We start from the raw sequence: 18295 nt of genomic DNA, 5'->3' as shown, positions 1-18295 counted from the left end.
TGGTTTGATTTGTACAAGCCACCTTTCACTAGCCCAGCGTGGCAGGGCTTTTGTCCAGCCTGACAAAGCACAAGGGTCTGAAGAGTCACCACTATGTGTGTCAAGGACACTTGTATGTGACACTCACTTGCAGGCACATCAGCCCCTGAAGGGACGCCAAGAACTGCAGGGCTGGGAGCACCTCACAGGGCACTGTGACAAAGCCCAGAGGACAGCTCAGTGCTGAAAACACGTGTCACCTGCTCCCAGCAGGAATCCCCCGCCCCACCGGCTGGAAAAACACTCTGCAGGCCATCCCTTCTTTGGTTACAAAGGGGGTGTGAGGGTGTAGTGCTTTCTAGTGAAAGCTTCGAGCCAGAGCAAAGCTCCAGCTTGGATATTAATAGCTGAAGTAAAGAAAACCTATGGATTGTGGTAAATGAGTTTAACACGGTTAGAAGGTTCCAAATTCTGAACTGCAAACTCAGGCTCCCAGGCTGGGAGGATGAGATGCTGTGTAAGACAACAACAACTGAGCAATCGAGGAACAAACATCATGAAGACCCCAGACATTATTATTAATGGTCTGAATTATTATTATAGGCATAAGTGCCCAGGGATTGGCACCCTGCTCAAACTGTGGTGCTTCCCTAAAGGACCATCCTTCAGGATACACGGAAACGTCATCTGGAACCCTGTTATGGGGCATGTGTAATTTCTGTACAAGTTAGTAAGGTGTTTAGTATTTCTAGGGACAAAGGATGGGGGAGAGGGGGCATGTGGAGAAGGAAAAAAGGTAAAAATACCTAGGGAAAAAGTTATGTCCTTGTGAGTGTAAGACCAAAGAAAAGGTGGCAAGGTGCCAAAGATTTTTTTTATGTTTTGTTTTTAACACAGTCACATACTGAAGGCTCCAAAATATAACTGGTTTAAATGCAAAACTGTGGCTTTTATTTCCAAACATACAATAAATAGGTCCACCACAACTAGCCTCTAACTTCATTTTACATGGAAGGATTTTAAAATTAGTTTGTGCATATTTAAAAATTAAACTTCCCTTTGCACATAATTCCAAACATAACCGAACTGCATTACACACCAGCTCATGGTCTTGGCACTGTGACACAAGCAACCAATTAGAAACAGAGCTCTGTAGCCAGGACTTGTACAAAAATTGCATTTTGAATTGTTGATAAAAGAGCTACCAACAGTTAAATCTTTTGCTGCAGTATACAAAAAACTTTACTACAGAAATGTCGAAAAGCAAGTTGTCTTCTCTTCTGTTTCTGTAGAGACTGCAAGGTAAGTGGATTTATTAAGTGTTCACTATTTGCTATATGATACAATTTTCATACCAAAATATCTTTACTGCATAGTAACATTCCATACTTTCAATGCAAAAAGAGATTAGATACAGTCTTTTTATTTCATCCCTCATCACTGAATTTAAAGACATTTTAACCGCATCTCTGTTTCATCACAGTGCAGAAGGCCCGTAATATTTCAAGGATTTATTCAGTCATATTTTTAATACAAAAGTAGAGGCTGAGGAAAAGCCAGAGTAGTCTATACACAATGCACAATCTGTGTACATTCTGAAGCTGTACCTCTTCGAGAACTAGTTATACACTCTTCAAACAAATCCCTTTATCCAGCAATTCAAAATGCTTTAGATCAGAAGTTTTATATTAGAATCAATACAATATATGCATATAAATACATTTATACCCTTCGGTTGCTAAACAACCCAGATGGCTGCGAGGATGTGACCTGAAATGGTTCTCCATTGGCCTGGGATACCAAACTATGTCGGCAGCTAACTGTTAACCAAGAGAGTCACAGTAAAAAAAGGGAGATCTCTGCACAAGGTAGGAGTGCCACAGCATCAGTTAAGACTAGAAATACCAGGTGAGACCCTGGCCCCTTCAACAGGGCCAGGATTTCAACTTCTATGAGATGCAACACACAGGCAACATTTTTTCCCCTCTGCCAACGCTCCGTTCATAAAAAAGTCTCAGCAGAACAACAAAAACCCCAAAAATACAACAAACCAAAGCAAAGGTTTTACAACTGCAAGTTTCCAAGACAGGTGCTGCAGCTTTCAAATACCAAGTTTTATAATTAAAAAAGGAGGAAAAAAAATAACAAAACCCAAACCAAAAAAGCAATGTGCAAGTGTGAAACTCAGAAGACGATAGCAGGGATCGATCTAGACCTCGGGTCAGGCTGAAACACAGAACCCAAAGTGCCTGATGGAAAAAACAGTTCTCACTGCAAATCTCGCCTCCAGCTGAGCAGGGTGTTTGTGTAGCTGTATAAAAACAGCCCTGCCCCACCCAGGACGGCCTGGGGCAGCAGCTCCAGGGTTCCAAAGCCCAGGGAAGGGACAGAGGCACCAGCACTGACTCCCCACAGCCCCACGGGTGCTCCTGGGGCTGTGGTCTCAGTGGTCTCAGCTTGGCTTCTGAAAGGATGCAGAATTGTTGGCTGAGTATCCTCCAAAGGTGCTAGAGGTTTTAAGTTTGAAGCATTTCTTCCCACAACGCCAGGTATACAAATGTGTATCTTTTTAAATAATATTGCACATAAAAATCATCTTAAAATCTGTAGTGAAAGCAGGGTTGAAGGACAGTGTTTTCCAAAAGAGAATAAAAAGCTACCTGTACATAGTAAGTTTTAATTTAAAGAACGCCAAGATTATTCAAAATCTAAGCACGTAATACTGACAGAAAATTGTTAAATTGCACAATCTACATATAAATTAATTTGTAAATACTTAAAAGTTTTTAAACATTGAATACCCTTGATTTTACAAATCAGCTAGGTCACTGTCAAAGGATCAACTTAATGAGTTAGAAGTACTTTTCCCCCCAGAAAGAAACAGAAACAAAAAGATTTGCAGTCTCAGATGAAGCACTGGAAAGAGTTAAAGCATTTCAGCTCAGAGGTAGTGCTAAACACATCCAACTAGAAGTCCATTATATTTGAACTATGATGAAATAACATAGTAAAATGTAGAAAGACTATAAAATTTACAAAAATAAATAGTTCTGAATGCTTTAGAAAATGCAAGAGACTTTGTTGGTAAGTGTCTTGATCTGCTTTTCTGACCAAAAGAAAGCAAAGCGTGTCTCATTTTTAAAATATACCCATCTCTCTAATGTGTCTGCAATCCACACAATCTAACTCTGCAACTTGACAGATGCCAGCTTGGCATAAACTCTGATATTAAAAATAAAGTGGAGGCTTTGTAAAAGACCACCTCATATGAAATTTGCTTTGCATGTAAATTCTTCTGTCAAATTAAAAATTGCACATAAAAAAGTTTATTGAAAGAGGCATGAGGGGTGATGAGGGTGTGTGCCCATTGTTCCACATACACCCTGGAAGGAAAATGATGATTGCACAGTTCTGATAAATAATTTTCTTTAAAAAAAAAAAAAAAAAAAATCTGCCACTTTTTTGGTTTATAAGTTTTGGAATTATTTAGAAAATCCTACTACGGACAAATTATTATTTAGTTTGCTTTTTAAAGAATTCTTTACAACTATTCCAGTGGCTTTTATCCTGAAACCAAATCAAAGTGGCAGTTTAAAAGTGTCTTTGGGTAAAACAAGTATCAGGATCCAACCAGAATTTCCATTATGTGGTCCAACTCGCTCAGATCTGTTCTGCATATCTGAATGTTGTTTGCTGAGGAAGAATTACAAGATGGGAAGGTTTTCAATGGTTCTTCCGTAGCAAGAGACGGTGATCTGGGCGGCATCAAGGGAGGGCAACAGAAGTCTGAATCATACATTGAAGTGTCAATATCTTCAAAAATGTCATCTATTGCCAAATCCTTCAAGTAACTGGTTGAATTTGAAATCTCAAAGGAACCAAACACACATTCAGCTCCCTTCAAATCCTGTCTATCATCTTCTAGTTTCAGACCAGTATTTTCTGGAAACTTTGGCTGGTCATCTCCAGTAGGAACCAGACAAGTAGGTGGGCTTATATCTTCTACAAAGTCTAAATCCTTCAGAATAGACGAAATAGCAGATGACATGTCGTCGTCTGAAACGATCAGCAGGCTGTTTTCAATCGGGTCTTCTACAGACCGCAGGTCACAGCAGTGAGACTCCTGCTGACCAACACCTGAAGGCAACTGAAGGGAAATCCCAGGTGACTCCATCCCTGTGTAGCTGTGAGAAGCAGGAGCAATGCCAGGGCAGATATTCACTGGCTGCTGGTTGCTCTCTTGCCTCATCTCCTCCTGGATCTGCCGCACGGTGTTGGCGATGAGGACGGAGCGGTGCAGGTTGGGCTCCACCAGCATTTTGTACGTCTGTAACTTGGTGAGGCACATGTTGAGCACCAGCTGCCTCTTGAGCGGGTAGGGCAGACTTCGACTGGAATCAAAGGCACTCGAGAGACCAGCCATGTTCTCCTCATAGTCACTCAGCTTGCGCTTTAGGCCTCTCCCCAACATGAACCTGGAAGACAAAAATTATGAATTAACCTTGGGCAGGCCCAATAGACAATTAATCATGTAGTGTACGATGTATTGGTTAGCTGAAACTTTTGATGTCACAGAACATCAAGAGACTGAAACAAATCCTACACAATAATAATTCAATTGAAAAGATGCAATTTCCAGCTATGCTGTTTCATGGCAACTTCTTTTCTAAACAGGAAACATGGATGAAATATATTAACTCTTCTTTTAAAAAGCTATATACTTCTAAGTGTAACTGACTGTCCACATGAATAAAATAGATGCTTATATTAAGGATCAAACAACTCTACAAAGTATTTCATAAATTTTATTTTAACATTCATTCTTAGGTACAGCAAGTAAGACTTGAAGCTAGTTTTCAACACCCATTTTGATCTCATTAAGGCATTCTAATTTATTGTTCAGTGTCTCTGAGAACTCTGTGTAGGACTGATTCTTCTCTTTTTTTTCTTTGGTGACCCAAAACTGTTTTACAACAAGACCAACAGCAGACCCCCCCATGGGATCCTTTATCCATTCCACAGCTCCATAGTTTGGTTAAATGTGGGAGGAAATCTGGCTGGGCCAGTGAGCTCACAGACAGACAACGAGTGCTCAAGGCTGATGGCTCACAACCGGCTACTGACTCCACACTAAGAACATCAGGCAGGAAGCTATCCAACAGCATTTTAAAGGTGACCAATTTTGGTAAAATAGTTAGGAAAAAAATTAAGAGTTTAGTTGCTTTCATTCTGCTTTGTGTGCTCTTGCACTGACATAAAGTAGGTCTAGAACAATGTGGTACAAAATCCTGTAGACAGACACATCTAAAATATAAGTGATCCAAACAAATACCTGCTTGGGTACTTTGCATTTACCATCCCAAGTCTAAAGAGTTTTATTAGCGACAAAAAGTCCTACGCAATCACTCATATAAACACAGAAAATGAGTATACTCTGCACAGAAAACCCTGGTAAAATCTTAAGTTACACATATCCTAAAGACTCCATGAATACAGACACCTTGTTCTCAAACTATTAAAAAAAATTAAGCAATCATAAATCAGACACCAGTGGCAGATTAAGGGCAGATCCTTCAGGCACAATGATCCAGACCCTGCACGCTGCCGAGGGCCTCCCAACTTCCTTTTCATGTGAGCACTGGATGCTGCCAGCAATAGCTCAGCTGATGGCCGCAGCTGCCAGCTGCTAGCCTGTTGCTAGACTTTTGGGGACAAGGAGAAGGCAGCAGGATAAAGCCTCTTTTACTTTCAGGATTTCTCCAGATTGCAGGGAGCATGGCAGGGCTCCATGCCTACATCCATCTGCCCAGACAAGGCTGTTGGAGAACTCGGCTCCGCTGGAAGAACAGAAAACAAGCAAGCAGTGCATCCTCCACAGCAAGACTCATGAGAGAAAACAGACAGCTGCTACAGGACTTTAGGTGTCAGACTTCTCAACAGTTCATACTTTTGTTTTAAGGACGTATCAGGATGAAATTCAACTTGTCCTAGGACTGCATTTTTACTTAGCAGGGAGTAGTCTGGTCTATCTTCAGTTCATGAACGTAGTCAGTCTTGAAACAGCAAAATACTTTAATTACTTGTAGTTTTACTACTGCTGCAATTTTTTAACTTTGGAACTCAGCTCTTCTGCAAAGTTTTTCTGCTAAACAGCAGCAGCTGAATCTCTTTAAAAACCAGAAGGTGTCTGGATGTGGCATGCCTGTTCACCTGGGTCATCTTCCCACACTGATCATGTATCGCTCTCCCGCTCCGGCACCCCATTAAGAGCAAACACACCCAGCCAGTGCTGAGCACTCCATTACAACAAAATCAGAACAAATAGGGATACAAAGTTCAGGCACAAAATACAGTAACAAAGTATTCTGGGGAGGCAGTGTGTGCCTGTGTGTCAAGGATCCTCAAACTACTGACAATATTGTCAGTAACTGATCATTTTTGACACAATCCATGGAAAATCTCATTTATGCAGGACAAGCAGACCGTTGCTAAATATACCAACTCTTGTCATGAAGACAATCATTTATGCAAATCCAAAACTCAATAAAATGGTGAACTCTCCATTTTAACTAGCATTTAAATGTTGTGTACTACCTCACGCATTACCTCATAGCATCACCACAAGAACAAAAAATTATGCATCATAATAGCTGTTTCTTCACTAAGCACCATCATTCCCATGCACTGCACACTTAGTGGGGGTTGTGTGGTTGGTTGGTTTTTTTCTCTCAATTAATTAAACCGACCAAAATTTGCACCCATAAGGGAAGGAAGTTATGACCACGCAGGAAACAACAATTCTGACATTTCATACATTCAGAACGCTTGGTTTTGATAATTTACTGCTTTTAGTATTTTTTTTAACATACAAATTTATACTCTGTTAGACATCTAGGACATAATAGTCTTATCTCTTTGAATTATATAAATTAATTCCTAATGTCTCAAAAACGTGCTAGTATTTAAGTTTAAAGAGCAAGCAGACTATGACATGCAAGGACATATAATTTCACAAAAACAACTTAATATGACATGTTTTACTTTTCAGTTCAACCAGCAGTCTAGTTAAACTAAATACTTTATGCTCATACAGGCAGACACCCCTCTCTTCATTCCTCAAATTGCCTTCATAAAATTTGTCCCAGAGCATTTTAGAAATATGTAACAATGCTTAAGCATGACAGCACTTGACTATAAAAATGAATTGCAAGAAACACTATTTGCTCCAGCTTCAAAATGTTTCTACTTAACATACTCCCTACTCTCAAGATGTGTTTTTAAAATAAACAAACGTAGCACCACCTTACCTTTTAGAAATTCTGTCTAACACTGATTTATTTCCTAACAGGAAAGATTCCCTACTCTCCCTCCAGGAGATAGATGACTTTGGAGCTTACACAAAAATTTGGAAAAGGCTAATAAAAACCAGAGTACCATTGGTACAGTGGATTTAAAAATGACTAGTGTCATGGTTGCTACAGGAGACATTAAATTTCAGTTCTTGTCAAACACACTCAGCTGCTGACCTACAAAAGACACAAAGCCCCTTTGTTAGCAGCTAATCTACATTTTATCAGGCCTTTTGCTTTACTTTCTAACACAAGAATTTCTGGCGGGATCAGATCCTTAACAAACTACAGTGTATTTTCTAAGTAGCTTGTTCTTCTGTAGCACTGCATATTGACACCTCATCCCAAACACAAAATTCGGTCAGATGCTCTCTTTTGCAGCATTACTTTACAGCAGAGGATGCTGATGGCATTATTTAATTATGCACAGCTTATTCCACTTCAGTTTTTGGTAGCAGGGCAAACAAGCAGCCGTGCACACACAGACCCCCAGCTGCCTGCTCAGAGCAGCAAAATCTGGGCACACTAAAGCAGAGTCTCCAGAAACTGTGCTCTCCTTACTCCAACCTAATTCCAGGAACCTACTCACATCTCAAAATATTGGATCAACTAACTGGATTTTGGGATGTGCCAATCTGATAATTCTCTAATTTGTAAGTAAATAAACTGAATAAAAATTAAAAGTTTGTGCCAACTTCAAATGCGAGGTCTGTACATAGCTGTTAAATTATAAAAGCAGCAAGCTCTAAGTCACCCTATTCTTGAAATCAAAAAAGTTCCACAACAGATTTTTTTTTCCATCCAGATGATCTATTTCAGAAGCTTTTGTCATGAAAAAAAAAAAAACAGGAACAATGAGGAGCAACACATCTCAACTTTTTTCCTGGTATTTTCTTATCCTCTCTCATTATAGTAATGAGAACTGAGCCACAGGCCGTTTATGGCAGAATGCTTTTTTAATGAAAATAATTTTTCATATATAGAGAAAAGGAAGCAAAGTGAACTCAGTATTTGGGAGTACCAAACTGTCTATTCACATCACTGAACTACAGTGGAGTCTATGTAGAAATTCTGTCCTTCCAGCATGCTCCTTCCAGTCCTCCATGGAGGACATTTCATAGCAACTCGTCCCTGCTAAGATGGGAAGAAGCATCCAAGCACTGTAATCCTACACCATACCGGGGTTTGAAAAAACTTGGGAGGGAAGAGGCACATCCCTGGTTGGCAAATCCACACAATACCAAACAAACAGGCCTGGCCAGGGTGCAGCTACTCAGAAGAAACATTCCAGGCTACCAAGAAAAATCCACATTGCGATGTGTTGTGGACAATACAGGGCCCGTGCCACCATTTCAGCTCCATCTGTCACACAGTCTGACTGTGCAGCTGCCACTGACACATGGTTGGGAAGTACAGCTGGGAACACTCTCAAGGAATAATGCAACATGTGAAAACCTTCAATTACTTCTATCTGGGCAAACTACTACTTAAAAACTTTTTTGGAAGATGAGGGGGAAGAACTAAAGAGAAAAGTTAAACAATGTTTAGAACTCAGGACCTCACAGAGCTTTAATTTTCGGTAGAGAAGAGCTTCAAAAATAACGAGTGTATCAAACACAACTGCCAGGGGTAGTATGGTCTGAATATGAACTTTTCATGCACAAAACAAGCACTGTATTAAAATACACAACAGTTATTTATTTACCACTAAATATGTTTAAATAGTAAGACCATCAATGAAGTGCCTGGCCTTCACTATGCAAGCAAAGATAACTGAATTCATAGGGGCTCCTTTTGGCTTTCCTTTTTAGAGTATTATTAAATTCAAACTTGCTTGATCCTTTCTGTACAGCCACACTGCTGCATTTTTCAGCCCAAGACTGTCTCAAAGTGAAATACTACTTTTTCTTAGAGGAAAAAAATACCAGCTTTGCAGGTGTGTAAGCACCTCATGAGTGAAAGCTGCCTTTCCAGTTCGCAGTAATGCAACTGAAGAATTAAAATCAAAATTAGAGGCTCCTTGCTGTTGTAATTTGGGCAATTCCCTCTCAAACTCTCCTTTGTCTCGTAAGTGTAGAAACCATGTAAGAGTAAAAACAGACTGTGCAAAACAAACAAAAGAGTAAAAACAAACTCTCCCTGTGCTGTAGACTTGTGTTAGTGACTGACCAAGGCTGGCTGATAACCTGGTGTTCTGCTCTCCCCTCTCTTCCACGGACACATCTCACAAGCACACAACTATCTGCAGAAGTGCAAAGGAAGACAAACACCCCAAGAGTTACGGCTGTTTCCCAGAATGATTCGATTATTCTGCACATTATTTTTAACTATAATCCTTCCCCTACCTGACACACATTTTTAGGCAACACAACTTCATGAGCAGTTTTAATTAAGTGCTGGACTGGCTATTGGCTTGTACTTCACACAGAAGAAAGTGCACAAGAAAATGGAAAGGATGAAGGTGCAGTTAACAGACACAGCACAAATCCCTTCCTCCCATCCAGGCTTAGTGCTGATCACTTGGACATGCCTTACATAACGGTGTAAGCTGTCAGAGCACACAGAACATCTCTGATCTGGTGTGCCCAGCAAGTGCTGGAGATCCCTACACCACATCTCTGCTGTTACCCAGAGAAAGTGAAGGAAGGACTAAACCCCATAGAAAAAACCAAAGTAAAAAGCAGTTCAAACCTGAAGATACTTCCAAATATACAAAAGTGTGTTTAAATCCATTGGCTCCCCACCCCCCCCCCAGCACTGCCCCAGTTTAGCCAAGATGAGTAACTGCTGGAGAAGGCACAAGTGACTAAAAGTGTGCATACAGGGAGGAGCGCAGTCCTACCAGCTTACTCCCATACCTAAACTCCTATGCAACAACTTCACAAGAGTCAGAAACTACCAGAAAACAGCTGCTCAAAGACAGACTTAATGTCAACTTTTTGGTCAACAAATCCTGATCTGTAACACACCCACCATCTGGTACAAAGCAACTGGATCACAGAACCAAGATAGCTACTGTTCAGACTCAAGAAACCTCAACAAAAACAACAAACAAACGCGCACACCAACCCTGAAAACAAAAGAGAGAAAAACCCCACACCTAAGGATTTCCCCACATTTTTGAAAGTAAGACTAGCCTGAATAGCATTCATTAGGTACAGGAAAGGAATGAGAGGAAGACTAAGTTTAGCACAGAATTATTCTGGAATTAATAATGTTCCCACTGTCATTCACTATGTGTGGAAGTAGAAAATAAACCTGTAACATACACAAATATTTTAGGAGATGAAATGGTGTTTAGGAAGCACTTGGAAGTAAGTTTTACCTTGATTTAAAAGTTAGTTTGAAACCCCCCCACAACAACCTGCTTATGTTATGTCTACTGGGATCTGGAAAATTCCTGCACTTAAGGACATCTTCCTAAGTTCCTTACTCCCATTTCATTTCACAAAGCACTGATAAGAGCTTTGCTTTACAAACTATGTAAGTTTCAGAGCATGGCATTTCACTCTGGAGAAGGAACTCCTCTGTTAGGATCTGTACCTTCTACAGCTAAAACAAGTGGGTTCCAGCACTTAGTAGAGAGAAACTTCCATTCTTAAAAAAAACCCAAGCTAAACTACTATCACTCTTGTCTGTCACTTGTGAATCTTGTTCCACATTTATTAATAAAGCTCATGTGTATATATTTAATGAGAGTGCATTCAGCAACTTTTTTTTTTCCAGGGATTTTGGGTGGATTTTTTTTATTTTAGTGGAAGAAGGGCCTGAAATCATTTAAACTAAGAATTAATACTAGCTGGCAAAAGCTAATACATGATCAAGAGTTACTAAACCTAGAAACTCCCATAGTAAAACTAGACTATAATTAAATGAGAACATAAAGACTCATAAAGGAAACACCAAGAACATAACAACCGTGGTTCTACCTAAGCATCTCATTGGAGAGACAAAGGATCATCAGAGCTGCAAATGCAATGACAGACCTCTTCACAGCTTGTTCTAGTCAACTGAACAGTTCTCAATCCCGTATTTGCTTCAAACAGAGATTTTACGTGCATTCACCTACATAACACTGACACATGTTTTAGGGTTACAGTGATCTAAAAGATCTACTAATAAAGGAAGTTATAGCTTATTAAATATTAAAAATTGGCATGCCCACACTTTAACAGAAAAAAATGGACCATTAACAGTAAAAGCAGACAGGAACAAAACCCTCTTTTCCTGATAGAAGACTGTGCATTTATTCTTTCAGTAACCAAATCAGAAATCATTAAATGTTCTCCTGTAGTACACAACTTTACTTCATAGTATCTAAAGTCCCACCTTCTCACAAGACAAAATTGCAACACTCAATTTTAGCAGCTGAACAGTGGATCTTGCCATTAGATTCAAATCTTAGTTAAGCAATTTCCAAGAAAAACATGATCTTAAGGCAATATTCTTTATTGCTTAGTAATAATTCCCCCTTATGCAGGAAAAAACAGTAATGGAAGTTCAAAACACTCCAACCAAAGAGTTTTTACCTCACTTTATATTACATATCCCATTTTTAAAAGATATATTTCAGTTTACCATTCTAATCCACAAATAACATCTGCAGCCCATTATTAGAACATGCCCAATGCACACATGATACAATTTCATAAAATCATGCACGTAGTTACCCTTAGAAAACAGAAAGGAGTCCAGGCAGGAAGATTCTGGATTTTGCATAAAGTGTGGTCATCCAAGAGTCTTGAACTATCCCAGAGGCCAAGACATCCACCGAGGTAGGATGATGCGACTTAAGAGGAAAAACAAAACCAGAGTATTTAATTATTATGTGGTGGGTTTTATTTTTTTAAACCAGAAGTATTAAGCACACATAATTCAATACAACTTTTAAAATTATTTGTGCTAAATTCTATTAAAGCAGATAAATATGGGTAAAACCCCCTAAAATTCAAGAATACACTGAAATAAGAGGACCTAACAGCTTCACCTGTGAGCACATAAAATGTGAATTATCTGTCATAAATGAGTATTACAGAATGCTGATCCTCTAAGTGTTAGGCTTTAGATAAGGACTGGCACTGCTACTTCCTCAGGTTACTGAACATCAATTTACAATTGTTATCATCTCCAAAATTACATAATCAGGAGAGAGAATACCATGTATTGTGAAGAACTACATTTCAGATTTATCTCCTAAAGCTTACAGGATGCAAAAGCAGTTAGATTTTTATTTAATTCCCCAACTTTCTTCTTTCTCAGCACACACAAAACCAGTATGAGAAGACAGCTGACAAGGCGTCCTATGATTGTGTCTGATGTTCAGTGTGGCACCATTTCCACCAAACCCCTGATACAGCAACATCTGCAGTATGGCTAGAGACCACATGGATTAAATCATGGATTAGCTCAAGGCATTGGAAACTGGGAAATGGGAAAAGGCTGAAGTGACAGTAAACTATGGACTAGGCTAGGAATTGTGGAGGGAATTGCACGATCCATGCTCTTGAGGTCTCACCTCCACCTGGAGAATCAAAGCTATGAATTCCAAGAATTAAAGCCCTTGCAGGGGCTAACAGCCTGCAGCCAGGATGGGATGTGACATGCCTGTTTGTGCACATCACATACACAGACACCTGACCCAGCTACGGCAAACCGCTTCACAAATGCACCGCAGGAGCAAGGATCAGTACTACCCAGATAAACACAGGCCTTGTGATCAAAAATCAAGAGTTCATACATTATTTCACAAATCTTAAAATAATACATAGTGAAAGGCAGTCTTACATTCAGACAGACGGGCAAGTAAACGCCTACAGTTCATCTTACATAGCAACTCATAGCCTGATGCTACCAAAGGGCTCCTCCGCTTACAGAACCTCGGAACTGTAAAGATGCAGTAAAACAGCAGTAAAATGCCCGTGACCTAAGCAAGCCAAATCTAACCCACAGCAACAAACACATTAACATCTCCCTCCTCCTCCTAGAAGCTGACTTCTTTCCCAGTATAGTGATATCCATGCTATCTTGTAAATAAATTAAAAAAAAAAAAAAAAAAAAGCCCCAAAGAAAGAGCCAAATGAAGATTCATAACCTATTTGTTCTGAAACAGCAGCACTTCAGATGGTCACTACTGTGGTTCAATCAAGTGTACTCGTTAGGTCACAGGGAGAGGTGTGCAGTCAGTGCATTCTCTATACACTGAATATAAAAACAAGTGCTTTAGAATTTTAGGATTCTTTAACTCTAAAACAACTTCACAAAGCTAACAAGCATAGTAAAATGTTGAAAAATTTTAGATTTTAGCGCCTTAGCTAAAACACCCCAAACCCAACAAAATTAGAAGCACTAGATAAAAAAAAACAGTACTGTTACTTGTGTTTTAGAAGTCCAATATTTTGCTAGAAGGAGATGAAGTCAAGAAGTTTTCAAATTTAATTTCTGTATTAGATACTTCAAAGGATTCCTGCAGAGAAAACTGTGGAGGTTTTGACTTTTGCCCTGTATGATTTCACACTGGGTTGAGTGTCAGGAAGAAGTACAGAACCAAGATTATTAGGTTTAGTTTTTACAATCTGCTAGAAAAAAAAAAACCAAAACAATAGAAGACACAGAATAGCTGCAAACCCCTACGAATGATATCTCTAGTGGATTACTTTTTGTCCTCCCTTCTTAGCAGTACATGTTTAGGGGTCACTTTAGAATTTTGAGATTATAGCATCATTTCAATGTTAATGGTATTTCCCACATTGCAGTTAGCTGCCTGAACGATGGAATTTTAGCCACATCAAAAATTAAGTGGAAAACTACTACACAGAAACGAGCATTCCAACACAGTTTGAAAAATTCCAGGCCTAACTAGGGCAGAAATTATTAACTGCATCTATTTGCGAGTTTAATCTGCAATATGCATAAAGCCCAATGCTCCTCCAGTCCTATCCACCTGCTCGTAGCCCAGACTAACACAAGCTTACTACGCCGAACAAAACCTACTATTAAAGATGTAACTGCAGCTCACACGTAAGTCGCAACTACCAAGCGGCAGCGACCAGTAGTACCAGGATGGAACCGCTGGGATTCAGGGAAAGCCCTTTCCTGCCGCCCTCCCGCGGCTCCTGCCACCATTTGGCCTTTGTGGAAGGAGCGTCGGTGCTTCCTGCGGGCGTCCCGCCCCCCCTCCGCGGCCGTGGGCAGCGGTAACCAGAGACAACCTTGGGCTTCCCGAGCTGCGAAAAGTTACACTCCTCCCCCTTCCTCCGCCCGGCTCGCTCAGACCCCGGCCGGGCTAATTATAACTGCGCGAACAACTTCCACCGCCGGGCGCGCTCCGGGCGCTCCCCCTGCGCCCGGCCCGGCTCCCCGAGGCCGCCGTACCCGCACCCCGGCCCCGCCGTGCCCCTGGCCCCAGCCCAGCTCCCTGGGGCCGCCGTCCCTCCGCACCGCACCGGGGCCCGCCGTCCCCTCCTCGCCCACCGCCCCGCCGGGCGCCCCTCCAGCCCTCACCGGCAGGGCCCCCCGCCGCCCTGCCGGGGCTCCCGCCGCCCCCGCCTCGGCCTCCCGCCGTGCTCGGCCGTCACCCCGCGGCCGCCGCTGCCCTCCCCCTGCCCCCTGCTCCCGGCTCCCAGCCCCGCGCCCTCCCGCCGCCTCCCGACCGGCGCCCCACCTGGGAGCAGCGGAACCCCCGCTCCTTCGCAGCCGGCCGAGCTCCCTCCCTCCGGCGGGGCTGGGACTCGGGCCGGGAGGAGGCGGAGGCAGCGCCACCCCCGCCGGGTCCCGGCGGCCTCGGCTCCGCCCTTCCCGCCGCTCCCGCGGGGGGGGGCTCCGCGTGTGCCGCGCGCGCCAGCTGCCCGCCCTCCCATTGGTCAGCGGCCCTTTCAACCTGCCCGGCAACCATTTTCTAACTGGCCGGCGAGCCTGAGGGGCGGGGCTACGGCTGGCCCCGCGGCGCGGCCCAATGAGAGAGCCGGGAGAGCCTAGGGGGCGGGGCAGCGCGCCCGCCTCGCCCAATGAGAACGCGGGCGCCGCCGAGTCCCGCGTCCCCCGGCGCGGCGCTCGGGGGCCGGCCCCGCCCGCGCTGCCGGTGATGGCGGAGCGGCCGGGCCGGGCTCGGCTCGGACCCGCGCTGCACTGCTCCGGCCGCCGCTACTGCGGGACTTTGCGCCATGAAACCAGCGCGGAGCCACCGTCCGGCCCGGACCCTAGCCCATAAACACCCCCGCTCCCCCCCGCCCCCCTTTCTTTTTTGTATAAACTCGCAGTCCGTCTGTGACCAAAACTACCAAATTTCAGCAAAAGGCACGCCCAGAGCAGCTTTCCTACAACGCCCGGTGCCAGGGTTGTTGGGAAACGAGGCGCACACGTCTCCCGACCAGCCCTAGAACTACGTCAAACATTGCACAATACTCCCATGAATATTCACTTGATTTTTTTTTTTTTTTTTTTTTTTCCTCTTCAAAGATGAGGTGGTTTTGGCCATGCTCAAACCTCGTATTTGCTTTTCACGGGATTTGCGTAATCAAGTTACATTGGCACGAGTGTGTACAAACCAGATTTCAAAATCTGACATTGAAGTATTTGTAAGGATCGATTTTGATCCTTTGTCAAACCCTGCCATGGGTTTGTTACCTGATGCCTCCCCAAAAAGCTTCTTGATCTAAACCCATCTCTGAAAGGGACAAGCTCTAGGACATTAAAACCGAACAAACTCAAGGACATCTGCAGATGGGTTCCTACACTGACGGTGAGCACCGACCAAGTTCACACACACAATTCCATGTTGGTCTCATAAATACTACAGAAACATTTGCAGTTGTCTGGTGGAGATACACTACAACTTCGATAAAAGATCAGCTGCTTTTTGTGTTTATTCAGCAAAGGAGATTTTTTCTTTTAAACCCTCAGGTCCAACAGATTTTAACCCTTGTGTCTCCTGCTGGGCACTCGTGAAGGGGTAGGAGTGTGCAAAGCCTGACACAAATGCAGGAGCGAAGGGCAGACGGAAAGCTGGAGCTGAACCCCGTGGGTCCCTCGCTGACGAGGGGACAGTGTCTCCAGGACCCCCTCTCCTGCAGCGTGATGCCCCCAATTTCGCAGCCACAGCTGTGTTCTGACCTCACTGCTGGGGGTCATGGAGCACAGAAGGGGAGCGAGTGCTGCCATGAGAAGCACTAATGAATCCTTTTTGACACGCTGCCAGAGCTGTGTCACCTCCCCGAATGGCTGAGGGGTGACACCCCGACCCCCATGGTCCATCTGCTGCACCAAGTGTAAGTGTCAGCACTGAGGGGGAGGAGTGGACCAAATATTTCCCCCAGAACACTTTCTTCCCACCACGCACTGTAACTTATGTGAAGGAGTAACTCCGAGATGTTCAGGAGTCTTCTGTCTGCTAAAGTCAGCCAGGGACAACCAGGAGGATTGCACCAGGACCGACCCCTGCCATATGCTCGGGATTATCTCCAAGGAATAGACACAGGATAGGCACACAAAGGTAGCTGGTGCAAAAGGGACAGGTCTGGAATCCTTATGTCTAGTACAGAATATAAAGGGGCAGTTTAACTAGCAGTACCACCAGTGTCCCCATAGCTTGAGCCAAGATGAGGCTTTGCAGACTTGACCCTTGCTGGCCAAAAGTCTGTGACCTCTGGGCAGCCCTGCAGCACCAGTAGAGTCCTGGACAATTCTCCCTTTCTACAGCTCAAGGCAATGCTTGAGCCTCTGGCACAGCCATTCTCCTCCAGTCCAGCAGACCTTCCAGAGAGACACAAACACCAGTCACCTTGCTCTCCTCACTCTTTCTTGAGTTATTAATCTAAGGTGGTCAGCTGTTCTGTAAGCAGTTTTTGTTCTGAGCAATAGAAAAGGGTGAATGTACCTTCTCTAGCAGGTGTTTCTAGAGAGGCCATTTGTTTCAAGCATGCTACAGAAAGACTAGCTACAGAGGAAACCTGAGGTTGCTTAAATGCACGCATCAAAGCTTTGGATTCATGGCTTAACACTTGAAGAAGTTATTAGAAATGACACAGTATATGGTGATTATTTGCAAAGGGTTTGGTCACTTTTTTGCTAGTGTTAACAGTGGGATTCACATAAAAGAACTGGAACCTCATTTAGCTTGGCAATATTTAATGTCTTGTGCTAGAGGAGCCATGCTTGTCTCACACAGTGAAGAATGCAGAGGTCTGAGCTCACATACAAGGTCTTCTTAACAAAAAAACTTCCTTTAAAAGGTCCTTACATTCTCAAATGAGGTCATGTTCTAGGAGTTTAATGCTTTCCCATTTTGACTTGAACTAAGCTTGAGGCAAACAGAGGATTGCATATGAACTTTTAATGATTTAAACATGGCCTTTCAGTATGACTATACTCACTGCAGCAGGCCAGGATGCCATTCTCAGGAGCAGCCTATTTGCTTTTGCAGCAAATTTCACATAAACCAGGAAAAAACACAACCCTCAAACCAATCAATGTCTCTGTATAACTCATCTGAAAGGAACGCGGGAGGTTTGCTACTTCTTCCTACCTTCATACTCGGCACCTATTCAGAAACATGGTTCCAGGAACACAGGAAGTAATGAAAACTGCTTTCCAATGGATTTATGCCTGTGATTAATTACTCTGTGTCTAAGGTACGAGCTTTAATTGAAGCTGGTCTCATGCCTGGAAACTTATGTCTCTCCCTCATCTGGATTACTGGGTATCAGTACAGAATGTTATTTTCTTCTGGTATCTCCACACTTGGAAATATTCTAAAAATGTAGCGACTGTGAGATCGGCCAGATTTGATTGAAATAAATTAGCTATCCTAATGGCAGAGCTGAATGGCAGAATGATCCTGTTATGCCATCCTTCCACAGGGAAGTGAGAAAGGCAGAGCATGCTGCACTAAAGCCCAGTTAGTTTCAACATCTCTTTTTGGTGGTAAAGCCTCTGTGAACAAACTAATCCTACACTTACTCAAGTGTATTAGA

At 42.9% G+C, this 18295-nt stretch overlaps 1 protein-coding gene across 6 annotated transcripts; it reads right to left on the bottom strand.

Moving 5' to 3' along the window:
* Positions 1-901: 901 nt before the first annotated feature.
* Positions 902-15126, bottom strand: LOC120754369 (SERTA domain-containing protein 2-like). 6 transcript variants are annotated; one of them, XM_040067853.2, is made up of 5 exons: positions 14989-15088; positions 13420-13526; positions 13113-13211; positions 11999-12117; positions 910-4454 (listed from the first exon to the last, which is right to left on the bottom strand). In XM_040067853.2, exon 5 carries the CDS (start codon positions 4448-4450, stop codon positions 3599-3601), a length of 852 nt encoding a protein of 283 aa, XP_039923787.1. In that variant the 5' UTR covers positions 4451-4454; positions 11999-12117; positions 13113-13211; positions 13420-13526; positions 14989-15088; the 3' UTR covers positions 910-3598. The 6 variants fall into 6 exon arrangements, with proteins under 6 accessions (XP_039923790.1, XP_039923785.1, XP_039923786.1 ...); XM_040067851.2 differs by lacking the exon at positions 13420-13526 and having other exon boundaries at positions 903-4454; positions 14989-15126; XM_040067852.2 differs by lacking the exons at positions 13420-13526; positions 14989-15088 and adding an exon at positions 13701-14660 and having other exon boundaries at positions 904-4454.
* Between the last annotated feature and the right edge of the window lie 3169 nt (positions 15127-18295).

This window comes from Hirundo rustica, chromosome 6 (genome assembly GCF_015227805.2).
Source record: "Hirundo rustica isolate bHirRus1 chromosome 6, bHirRus1.pri.v3, whole genome shotgun sequence".
Classification (NCBI taxonomy): Eukaryota; Metazoa; Chordata; class Aves; order Passeriformes; family Hirundinidae; genus Hirundo; species Hirundo rustica.
This window is presented reverse-complemented; position numbering and strand designations above follow the sequence as displayed.